At 43.5% G+C, this 12,759-nt stretch overlaps 1 protein-coding gene across 1 annotated transcript in view; it reads left to right on the forward strand.

The window, feature by feature from the left end:
* SCGN (secretagogin, EF-hand calcium binding protein) overlaps positions 1 to 12,759 on the forward strand; it is a 99,412-nt gene that overhangs the window by 50,466 nt on the left and 36,187 nt on the right. Inside the window, exon 6 of the mRNA XM_073566152.1 lies at positions 8,022 to 8,099. Within this exon, the coding sequence (XP_073422253.1) occupies positions 8,022 to 8,099 (78 nt within the window). The remainder of the gene's footprint in view (positions 1 to 8,021; positions 8,100 to 12,759) is intronic.

A 12,759-nucleotide genomic window follows, 5' to 3' on the forward strand; every position in this document is an offset into this window, starting at 1 on the left:
CGTCCTGAATTCATAGATAGGGCTCTCTGATGGACAGAGCCTGAATTTTGCCCACTCTTCTTGCCGTTGTAAGGGCTACGAGTAGTGCTGTTTTCCAGGATAGTTTATCTATCTGGGTCTGGTTGATAGGTTCAAATGGAGGGTTTGTTAGACGCTTTAGTACTATATTCAGGTCCCATGCTGGAACCATGTTGGATTTATTTGGACGGATTCTGGAAGCTGCTGACATAAATATCTTGATCCATTGATGCTCTGCTAGGTTTTGGTTGAAGTAAGAACTCAGGGCTGATACTTGGACCCTCAAGGTACTTTGGTTTTAGACCCTTAGATAAGCCGTCTTGTAGGAAATCTAGGATCTTTGCTAAGTCAGGGTGGAAGGGATCTATGGGAATGGATCCGTCCCATGCTGAGAAAGTCTTCCATATTTTGGAATATATGGCGTTTGTGATTGGTTTCCTACTTTTTTGTAAGGTGGATATCACCGCATCTGAGAGGCCTCTGGCTTTCAGGATTGTGGTTTCAGAAGCCAGGCTGCCAAGCTTATGCTGTGGGGAGCCGGGTGAAGGATTATTATTATTATTTATTATTTATTGTTATAGCGCCATTTATTCCATGGCGCTTTACATGTAAGGAGGGGTATACATAAAAACAAGTACAATAATCTTAAACAATACAAGTCATAACTGGTACAGGAGGAGAGAGGACCCTGCCCGCGAGGGCTCACAATCTTCAAGGGATGGGTGATAATACAGTAGGCGAGGGTAGAGCTGGTCGTGCAGCGGTTTGGTCGATCGGTGGTTACTGCAGGTTATAGGCTTGTCGGAAGAGGTGGGTCTTCAGGCTCTTTTTGGAGGTTTCGATGGTAGGTGAGAGTCTGATATGTTGTGGTAGAGAGTTCCAGAGTAGGGGTGATGCGCGGGAGAAATCTTGTATGCGATTGTGGGAAGAGGAGATAAGAGGGGAGTAGAGAAGGAGATCTTGTGAGGATCGGAGGTTGCGTGCAGGAAAGTACCGGGAGACGAGGTCACAGATGTATGGAGGAGACAAGTTGTGGATGGCTTTGTATGTCATGGTTAGGGTTTTGTAATGGAGTCTCTGGGCAATTGGGAGCCAGTGAAGGGATTGACAGAGGGGAGAAGCTGGGGAATAGCGGGGGGACAGGTGGATTAGTCGGGCAGCAGAGTTTAGAATAGATTGGAGGGGTGCGAGAGTGTTTGAGGGGAGGCCGCAGAGCATGAGGTTGCAGTAGTCAAGGCGAGAGATGATGAGGGCATGGACTAGGGTTTTTGCAGATTCTTGGGTGAGGAATGAACGGATGCGTGAAATATTTTTGAGTTGAAGTCGGCAGGAAGTGGAAAGGGTTTGGATATGTGGTTTGAAGGAGAGATCAGCATCAAGGATTACTCCGAGGCAGCGAGCTTGTGGGACTGGGGAGAGTGGGCAGTCATTTACTGTAATTGATAGGTTCGTAGGGGGGGTCACGTGAGATGGGGGAAAGATGATGAATTCTGTTTTGTCCATGTTGAGTTTCAGATATCTAGTGGAGAAGAAGGATGAAATAGTGGACAGACATTGAGGGATTCTGGTTAGTAGGGAGGTGATATCTGGTCCAGAGATGTAGATCTGTGTGTCATCAGCATAAAGATGATACTGAAAGCCATGAGATTCTATGAGCTGTCCCAGGCCAAAGGTGTAAATAGAGAACAGCAGGGGCCCTAGGACTGAACCTTGTGGGACTCCGACAGATAGGGGGCGAGGTGAGGAGGTGGTGTGTGAGTGGGAGACGCTGAATGTCCGGTCTGTTAGGTATGATGAGATCCAGGAGAGGGCCAAGTCTGTGATGCCGAGGGATGAGAGGGTCTGTAATAATAGGGAATGGTCCACTGTGTCAAAGGCAGCCGACAGGTCCAGGAGGAGGAGGACAGAGTAGTGTCGCTTGCTCTTGGCAGTTAAGAGGTCATTGGTGACCTTAGTAAGGGCAGTTTCAGTGGAGTGGTGTGACCGGAAGCCAGATTGTAAGCGGTCGAAGAGGGAGCAAGAAGAGAGATGGGAGGACAGTTCAAGGTAGACGTGTTGTTCCAGTAGCTTGGAGGCGTATGGGAGAAGTGATATAGGGCGATAGCTAGATACAGAGGATGGGTCAAGAGAGGGCTTTTTGAGGATAGGTGTGATGGAGGCATGTTTAAAGCTTGAGGGGAAAACACCAGTTGTTAGTGATAGGTTGAAGAGATGGGTTAGGGTTGGGATGAAGACTGTGGTGAGGTTTGGGATGAAGTGGGATGGGATCGGGTCGAGTGCACAGGTGGTGAGATGTGATCTTGAGAGTAGAGTGGAGAGTCGATCTTCTGTAATGGTGGAGAAGTTGGTTTTGAAGGTGGAGGGCTGGGAAGTCGGGAGGAAGGGCTCTGGGGGTTGTTGACCAAAACTGTCCCTGATGTTATCAATTTTCTGCTGGTTGGGATGGGACCTTGATGTAGAAGGTCGTGGTCCAAAGGTAGGATCAGGGGACCCTCTGAGTTCATCAGCTTTAGGGCTCCGAACCAGCTTCTTTTTGGCCAGAGAGTGGCGATCAGGATAGTCTTGACCCCATCTGTCCTGACCTTTTGCAGAGTTTCCGGTATTAGGGGAATTGGTGGAAAGTTGAACGCCAGTCCGAAGTTCCACGGGTGAGCGAAGGCATCCACCCTTGAGTGTTTCTCATTTGGACCTATGGAGAAGTAATGTTTTGTTTTGGCATTCTCCCAGTTCGCAAATAGGTCTACCTCTGGGAGACCCCATTTTTTTGGTTATGGTGTGGAATACTCTGACATTGAGGCTCCATCCTCCTGGATCTAAGTCTGTCCTGCTTAGGAAGTCTGCCTCGATGTTGTCGGATCCTTTCAGGTGGAGAGCTGAAAGGGACTGGAGATGGTGTTCTGCCCAGCCGAATATCCGTGCTGAAACGTTTTGCAGACTTCCGTATTTTGTGCTGCCCTGATGACGTAGATGGGCCACGGTGGTCATATTGTCGGAGTAAATCCGGACATGGGTTCCCTGGACTGATTTTTCCACTGCCTTTAGGGCTTCTTGTACCACTCTCAGTTCTCTGTAATTGGAAGATTGTTTTTCCATGTCTTTGGGCCAGAGTCCCTGGAAGACTCCCTGAGGCAATATTGCTCCCCAACCGTGTTTGTTGGCGTCTGTTGTGATTGACGTCATGGGATATTGTATTCAGGGTGTCCCTTTTGCTAGGTTTCCCTGGTTGAGCCACCAGTTGAGAGACAGCTTTACGTGCTGGGGTAGGGAGATTCTCGTATTGAGGGTCTCCGGGTCTTTGTTCCAGCGGGATAGGATATATCTCCTGAGTATCCTTGAGTGGGCTTGGACCCAGGGGACCGCTTGGATGCAAGAAGTCATTGACCCTAATGTTAACATGGCAAACCTTATGGTCACTGTTTTCTGAATTTTTAGTGTCTGAACCTTTGATCTCACGCCCACCTGCTTGGTGGATGGAAGAAAGGATATCTGGTTCTGGGAATCTAGGAGGATCCCTAGAAAGACCTTCCTGGTTGAGGGATTCAAGTCTGATTTTTCCCAGTTTACTATCCAGCCTAGGGATGCCAGGGTCTGCAGGACTGACTGCAGATGTTGTTTTAGAGTGGTGTTGGAGGGAGCCATGACCAGGAGGTCATCCAGGTAAGGGACAACACATATGTCTTTCCCTCTGAAGTATGCTACCACTTCTTTCATTATTTTTGTAAATGTTCGGGGTGCCGAAGATATGCCGAAGGGCAGGACCCTGAACTGCAAGTGGTGCACTTCTTCGTCTAGAGTGACAGCGAACCTTAGATATTGCCAATGAGATGGATGGATGGGTACGTGGTAATAGGCCTCTTGGAGATCTATGGTGACCATGGCAAAGTATTCTCCGATCAATGCTATCGTGGTCTTTATCGATTCCATCTTGAAGCGTTGGTACCGGACATGTTGGTTCAGCTTCTTTAGGTTAATGATGACCCAGTATTTCCCACTTGGCTTTTTTACTAAGAACAGCCGGGAGTAGTGGCCTTGACCCTGCTCCGATTCTGGAAATGTTGAGATCACCGCCAATGACAGCATCCTTTGGAGTTTTGAATGCAGAACTTTTTGAAGTTTTGCCGAAGGAAGATGTGTTACTTCCAGGTTTTGAGGAGGGCTGGAGGAGAATTCTATTTTTACTCCCCATCTGACCGAGTCCAGGATTCTTCGATTGGTGGTTATCTTCTGCCAACTCGGGAAGTAGTCTGCGATTCTGCCTCCTATCTGCTCTGCGTCATTTCTTATCTCTGTCTGAGCGGGAGTCGTGAAAAATATTCCTGCCTCTTCCGCCTTTTGGGTAGCTCCATCGCCCTGTTTTTCCTTTACCCCTGTATTGAGGGGTTTGAGCTTGGGGTGGGTGATAGGGGTTTTTCTTGGGCGGTTTCGGCTCGGGAAGATTTCTCTTCTTGTCGGTCACTTTCTTTAACAGTTCGTCCAATGCCGGGCCAAATACCTATTCACCCTTGAATGGAATAGAGCATAATTTTGATTTTGATAAGATAGCTCTGCTCCACATTTTTAGCCATAAGGCCCTTTGGGTGGTGTTGGAAAGCACAAATGTTCTTGCTGCAATACGGACAGATTCTGCCGAGGAATTCGCTAAAAAGGCTGCTGCCTTCTGTAGAAGCCATAGAGAAGTAAGAAGATCTTCCCTTGGAGTTCCTCTTTTTATATGGTCCTCTAACTGCTGGAGCCAGAGGTATAGGGTTCTAGTTACACAGGCCGATGCCACGCTTGTTTTTAAGGAAGTTGCTGAGGCTTCCCAGGACTTCCTCAGTAGACTATGCATCTTCCGGTCAAGCGGGTCCTTGAGCTGTGAGGAGTCCTCAAAGGGTAGCATAGTTTTTTAGCTACTCTGGCTACCTGGATATCTACTTTTGGAATCTCAGTCAAAGGTTTCGCGGCTTCTTCGTCCAGGGGAAACCGATCCTTCATTTCACCTGGGATACTTAGTTTCTTTTCCGGGAGTTCCTGTTCTTCCAAGATTAGACTCTGGATATTATCATGGATAGGGAAAATCATTTTCTTCCTGGACTTCAGGCCGCCAAATAGATCATCCTGCACTGGGTGGTCTATCTTCTACTACCATTTTGTTCCTGACTGCTGAGAGTAGTTCCTCCATATCGTCTGAGGAAAAGAACCATTTCTTATCATCCTCTGTCTGGGTTGGGGTTAATTCACCCTCTTCCCTCCATTCTGCTGAAACTGATGACTGGGGTTCGGAATCTGAGGTGTCCTCAGGGGCATATTTCCTCTTCCTTGAGGTTGAGCCCCCCCCGAATGACTGGGAGAAGGTAGCCAGGGACAACTGGATTTCCTGTCGCATCATCCCTCTTACTTCCTCTATCAGGAATGGTTGTTCCTTCCGGACGATTTTTGCCGTGCATTGCTGGCACAATGTCTTTTTATAATCGGAGGGGAGTTTTTTCCTACAGATGGCGCATTTGCGGCTTGTAGGTTTTTCTTCCATTTTTTGTGTAGGATCCTTGTCTCCCTGAAAGAGAGAAAAGGAGGGGGGGCCCTAAGGATGGGTCCTAAACCAAAAAGGTAAATACCCTTTTCCAAGTGTACTTACTGGGCCAGGGTTTGTGCTGGGCTCTGCAGAAGCAGCTTTCAGGGAAGACGCATCCATCATGCAGACGTTAGTCCTACCTTATTGAGTCTTCCATCAGGGTCCTTAAATAGGAACCAAGATCCAGCATTTCCTTACCTCATCCAATCGGATGAGATCGCTCCCCCTCAGTTCCTGGCGCCACCTGTTTTTCTAATTTTTTTTAATTCAAATTTCCCATCAAGATGGCGGTGTGTTCCACTGTGGAACACAGGACGGAAGTGACATCGCGCCTCCTCGTGGTGCCCGGCTCACAGGTAAGAAAACTCCGGGATCTCGCCGGCCCCATCCATGGAGCACACAGAACCTCTTAATCCCTATAATCCCTATTAGGGACAGGAAAATACTGGGGATTAGAGGAAGGGGAGGGCTATTTGGCCTCTTGTTTCCTGTCCCTAATTAGGATGGGGAGGCAACCTCCTGTGTGCTGTCGTGGAGGGGATTAGAGAAATATGTGTTTAGTGATTAAAACAGAAAAAGACACATCTGTTAGGAAAGTAAGCACACTGCCCAGAAGAAACATTACTGTCCACTTAGGACTTACATTTTGAAAACAGGCATTTTTAAATGAAAATAACATTTTACACAACTTCCCAAACCCATTATTTTGTTCCCCCAACTAGCCCTCTTCATTGAACTCAACTGACATTGAACATTTTTCTAATCTTTTAGTGATCCGCATCTTATTAGTCACCAAAAACTCTATCACCTTTAATTGGAAAAGAACAGATCCCCCAATATCCAAGACATTATAGAGAAACTAACCCTCCATAAAGCTTTTGAACAAAAAATAGCCCAGGTGAATGATAAGCTTGACAAATTTAATAGAAAATGGTCCAGCTGGATTACATTATTTCCTTAATGATTTTTTAAAGCATTCTGTAACATTGTTTATTCTATTATTCTTGTATCCATTGCCTTTGTGAATATTGAATTATTGAGTCATATGTATCAGTTTACCTGTTATTTATATCCTTTGGGTTTCAAGGACCACTCGGTCCCTGTTCTCCTTTCTGCCCTTCCCCTCCTTGTCCCCCCCTCTCCCCCCCCCTTCCTTTTGTTATATAAAACCCTAATAAAAGTTTTGGAAAAGAAAATAATATTTTACACTGACTGGCATACTATAACATCCATGGCCATCACTGTCCACCCTGTTTCTGCTTCGGCCGCTAGGCGCTTTTGTTGCGGGTAATACGTGACTACTACAGTCCTAGCACCTTTGGTGCCACTAGATCAGGGAGCTATGGGGTTAATTGTTTGGTTTTGGTTATTTCTTTCTGAGAGCCCTGGGCAGGCCTGTCAGCTATTTAAACCCCTGAGTCTCTGACTTTGACTGCAAAACAACAAGTTTTCTTACGAGGTCTGTGGTTCTAGTTATTGCTCTTGTGTTGTCTTCCTGATTTTTTTCCTTTTCTGATCTTGGCTTGAATATTGACCAGCCGCTTGCTTTCTGATTTTGTCCTTGACGTGACCTCCTATGTTGACCCTTCTTGTCTTCAGATTGCTCCACCAGTCAGCAGCTGACTCGGTGGCTCCAGCCAAGGGGTTCCTGTGTAAGTGCAGATTTCTGTACAGGGGTTAAAGGTGAAGGCCAGGGCAGGGTAACCCCTGGGACCTGGTAAACTATGTGTATTGTGCTAAGCCTATCCAGGGAAGTTCTGCTATCAACTACCAGGCTTCCAAGAACAGTGCAACCATGACATGTATGTTTAATAAGCATTCCCTCTTATCTATATACATATTCCCAGTCACTACGTTATCCACGCTGTGAATAAAAAATTACCTTCCTCCTCTTGGTTCTGACATGTATTATGCATTGGTAATAAGAGTTTATAATAAAATCATCTCACTGCCTTAGATAATGCCACATGACAAAATAATAAGCTGTCCTTACACCAAGCGAATCGCTCCATATATTGAAAGCATGTCGATCAACAATGCAACGTTCATTAATAAATGTTAAATGCTTTTTTTTTTTTTGCAGAACATGTATTAAATGAAAATGTATGTATTATCTTATATGACACTGGTGTATCACATCAAGATTTGGAGAAAGAATAATTAATTGTTGGATGGTATATTGTTTCATTATTGGAAGCAGTGTGTTAGGGTGGCTGCATTCTGGCAGGGTATTGTCCTGTTGGCATAAGCTAATAACATAAAATAATACCATAAATAATACTTTAAATAAAGATATTTCATGAATTATCAATTGGGTACATCCTACATAGCCTAAGCAACACTTGTGATTGAGGTGGTATTTTCAAATTTGGGGAGCATAACAAATGTCCTAAAGATTGCAATGGTTTCCTTGCCCCATTTATTATACAGTATTTATTGCTTCTTAAATCAGAATTTCCTGCAAGATCTCTTCTCACAACATAAAAAGCACATCCCTGGTGATAAACTGGATGAATACACCGATACAATGGTAAGTGGTGTTATTATTACTATTATCATTATTTATATCGACTTTTAGACAATCCTTCTTTCAATTGGTGGTGCTAGAGTTTTAGTCCTCTTCCTCTCTGAAGAGATAATTTGCATATTTAATTTCACAGAAAAGCATGCATGGCTTATAAGAGTGTGTGCACATGCTGCGGAATGCTCTGCGGATTTGTCCGCGCGGATTTAGTTAAATCCGCAGGTCAGAAGACCTGCAGTTTATCTGCGGATTAGCCTGCGGGTTTGCCCTGCGGTTTATCATTTCTACAATGGAGCAGATGGCAAACCGCAGTGGAATCCGCAGAAAGAATTAACATGTCAATTCTGTCTGCGGCTTTGAAACCGCAGCAAATCCGCGTGGAAAATTCCACAGCATCTGCACTGCGGTTTTCATTTTGCATAGAGAATAAAGGTACTGTACAACGCAGCAGAATCCGCAGTGTGTGCACACACCCTAAGTCTCCTCACTTTGACATGCCATACTTGGCTTGTCACTATCAACAAGGAGAAACGTTACCCCTTAGACCCCAGTCCAGAGTCTATCACCTAGCTAAATCAGCTCTCATACTTTGCACTGATGAGGGGCGACACTCCAAAACACAGTGTCTTCAAATTGAGATTCTGGTTTAGCTTTTATTCTAAGTAATATTGCAAGGTTCATTAAATTGTTAAAGAGTCGATATTGACTTTAATGATTGCTGCATACAATAGGTGGAGATAGAGTTCTAGTCCTCTTCCTCTCTGAAGACCCAATTTGCATAGTTCTATTTCCTGAAATTCACAGTTCCAGTGAATTCGGACACTATGAGATTCAATTTCCCACATTGCCTAAGCAACATTGAATAGGCCAATTTAATTTTGCATGGCCCCACTTACTTGCTCATAGTGTTCTGCAGTGTGACATCTAGGGGTTTGTCATACCTTGTACTTTGGTGGTCAGTGAAATGTGTTCCCAGTGGAGCACAATCGGACACAGCACTTTCAGTTTGTTGGGTAAAGTCAATTTCCATCTCCAGATTCTACGAGGTAAGTGAATTATACATGCCATTTGAAAAGTCTCTCTCTTTTCCAGTATTAAGATTCATGCAAATTTAATATAAGGGAAAAATTTGGTGCAACCGGCAAATTTAAATTTCAAATGATCCCCTCATCTCCAATTTTTATAGTTGCTGGAGCTCAGTTTCTGCTGTGCAGAACTTCACATCTTCACATCTTTTGCTTTGACATATTGTTAAAGTGTAGAATTCTGGTTGACTTCACCAGCCACCAGTAATGAGAAGACTACTACACAGCATTTAGAATTTGACTATCTACATTAAGGTCTAATGTACACACAGAGGTAGAATTATCATTGTTGCAGAATATCTTCACAAGAAGATGGAAGCATAAAAGGGTTGTCCCATGAGAAAAGTACATTTTAAACATTAGATCACAATTGAAAGTGTTAAAAAAATTTTCCTGTGCTGAGATAATTTTATAAATATGTGTACTGTGTAATGGCCATGTCCGACCTTGCAGAAACAAGGTCTGATCATACCACAGCTCCTGGGCAGGGGAGGAACTAAAAGAGAGTATACAGAAAGGACAGCATGGAATTGCAGCTGGTTCTTTTTGTGAGGTAAGAAATTTTTCCTGCCTATTTTACCTACAGAAAGAATCAGCTGTGTCCCCATTTTGTGCTGTCTATATCTTTTGCTTCCTTCCTTGGCCAGGAGCTGTGGTATGATCAGACCATGTTCCTGTACGGTCAGACACGGCCATTACACAGTACACAGGGAACATTTATAAGATTATCTTAGTACAGGAACATTTTTTAAACACATCCAATTGTGGAACTGAAATTATTATTCCAAAATCTATTGATTAAAATGGGAAAACCCATTTAAAGTGTATTCCAAACATTGCAAATTATGACATAGGATTTGAATAGGCGATCATGTTCTGATTGGTGAAAGTCTGACTTCTGGGACCTTCTATGATTTCAAGATCAGGGCTCTGAAATAACCCATCAGAATCGAACTATAGCCACTCACGTGCCACTATTTCATTCAAAAGTGCTTGGTTTTCTCTGGCAATCCTGAACACAAGAAGCAAACCAATACACATGCATTTAGAGCGCACAATGCAAACATTATATATATATATAAAACATTATTTAACAAAAGGAAAAAATAGGCAGCACTCAAATTAAATGTGAAAACAGTGGATACTTTACTGATCCTCAGGTGGCAACGTTTCAACGGTGACCCGTCTTTGTCGTCTTTGTTGAAACGTTGCCACCTGAGGATCAGTAAAGTATCCACTGTTTTCACATTTAATTTGAGTGCTGCCTATTTTTTCCTTTTGTTAATTTAGTTGTTTGGACACTGCTGAATAGGTTTTGCACCTACTAGATTATTTTGGTAGTGCTGCCCTTTTTTCTTGATTTAAAACATTATTTATATATATATAAAATTTGTATAGTCTTTTAAACACACTAGGCAACCTTTTCAGATTGGAATCCACACCAGCAGACATACCTATACTCGGGCTCAGCCTATAAATTTAAAGGACAGGTAGGAACCATGACTAATTATAAACAGCCTTAGACAGATTTGAGGAGTTATCAGCCAATATGGAGGCAATCACTGCACCCAGGTGTAAACTGCAGAAAATTAAGTTGACAGGAGCATATGGCAGATAGCCTCACAGATTTTGATCAAAATGTGTTGAGAACTTTGTTTTGTGCTAAGATCTTCAAAATTCACTTATCCAATGTTGCTCAGATTGCTCAGAGAGTGCCTCTATATCAGGCCTGCACAACATTTGCATGCAGCCCGCTGAAAGATGTTTCTCATATTCAAATGTAATCGCGTTTTTCAGACATGAATACATTTGAACACTGTGGTGCCAGGACTGGTACAGAGGAGTGCGTATCATCCCCTGCCCCAACTGCAGCACCCTGATGAGGTCTGCCAGCACAAGGGGAGCACAGGCCAAGGAAATGTCCAGCACTGATAAGCACTCCACAGAGGAGCCAAAGATTAAATGTCATGTTATCTTATATCAGGGACCAGGGGAGGGAAGAGTTGTGTTACTACAAGGGAATATAATGTGGAACCTTAGGTCATTATGGGGCAATTTAGGACATTATGGCCAATTTGGGACATTATGGGGCAATTTAAGACATTATGGGGACATTATGAAGGACATTATGGGGCAATTTAAGACATTATAGGGACATTATGGAGTACATTATGGGACAATTAGGGACATGTTGGGGCAATTAGGGTGGATTGTGAATGGGGACATAGTATAGTGAGTGGCAATGGGGTTGGTAGGACTTGAAAAGGGGCAGTTTGGGGGTGATATGGAAAGGGACAGTATGTAGGGGACATCATGGAGAGGAGTTTACGAGGGATACTATGTGGGGAGATATTATACAGATGGGCAGAGAGGGGGATATTTTGGAAAAGGGCCCTGTGTATGTAGGGGTATTTTATAGAGGGGCAGTATGGGGGAGTATTTTGTGCAGAAAGCACTGTGAGGGGCAATTATTTATTCAGGGGCAAAGCATGGGAGATATTTTTATTTATGGAGCAGTATAATGATGCTTTTATTTTAAAGGGCATCGTGTCAGGGTGTGCTGCTGAAGCTAGAGAAGTGGCAAGTCTGGAGAGAGAAGCTCTGGACATGAAATCTCATTTTGGTGTCTGTGCTACATGGCGATAAAAAGGGATGGGAATGACTCCAATCAGAGAATGTTTTACTTATAATGTACATGGATGTGAATGTTTTTTGTGATACTACTACATCTCATTAGTGCAGTAGTTCCAGTATGGTCTACAATCTGATGAAGGCTGGAAACAACAACTCCCAGCATCTAATACCATTATTAAGGAAATACTGGGAACTGTAGGTTTATACAATACAAATGTGTATGGGGCAGACCTAAAATTACAATTGATCACTGTCCTAAGCTTGGTGCTGCATTCATGCAGTGATGGAAGTTATTTTGCTGCTTCATGTATTGATGGTATTTCTGGTGCAGCATTCATGTTGTGATGGTGTTTCTGGCACTGCACTCATGTACTAACTGTGTTTCTTTCACTGCATTCCTGTATTGACAGTGGTCCTGGTGCTGTATTCATGTACTGAAAGTGGTTCTGGTGCTGAATTCATATACTGACAGTGTTTCTGGTACTTCTTTCATGTACTGACGGTGGTACTGATGAAGCATTCATGTTCTATTGGTGATTCTAATGCTGCATTCATGTACTGATGATAGTTCTGGTGCTGCACTCATGTGATGACACTAATTCTGATCTTGTACACATGTAGCAATCCATAACGTGTTTCATGGCTATGCTAAAACTTAAAAATTGTCAAAACTTATTAATTTTAGATTTTAAGGAAGATTTGGAGCGTTTCTCTTCCAAAAGAAAAAAAACTCAGTTTAAGTTAGCGTGTGTTCACACTGATTTTTGGGGGCAAAACCGTTGCAGAAACTCTCAAAATTCTTCTCAAATGCTCAAAATTTGGTTTACAAAAATTTGAGGTCCTTGGGATTGGTTTAGTATGGCAATGTGGCTCTTGTACCAGAAAATGTTGTGCACCCCTACTCTATATGTTTGTCTGTACGCTTATACAATGCAGTGACTGCAACC

Source organism: Dendrobates tinctorius, unplaced genomic scaffold (assembly GCF_039654945.1).
Source record: "Dendrobates tinctorius isolate UK_male_01 unplaced genomic scaffold, ASM3965494v1 ptg000004l, whole genome shotgun sequence".
Classification (NCBI taxonomy): Eukaryota; Metazoa; Chordata; class Amphibia; order Anura; family Dendrobatidae; genus Dendrobates; species Dendrobates tinctorius.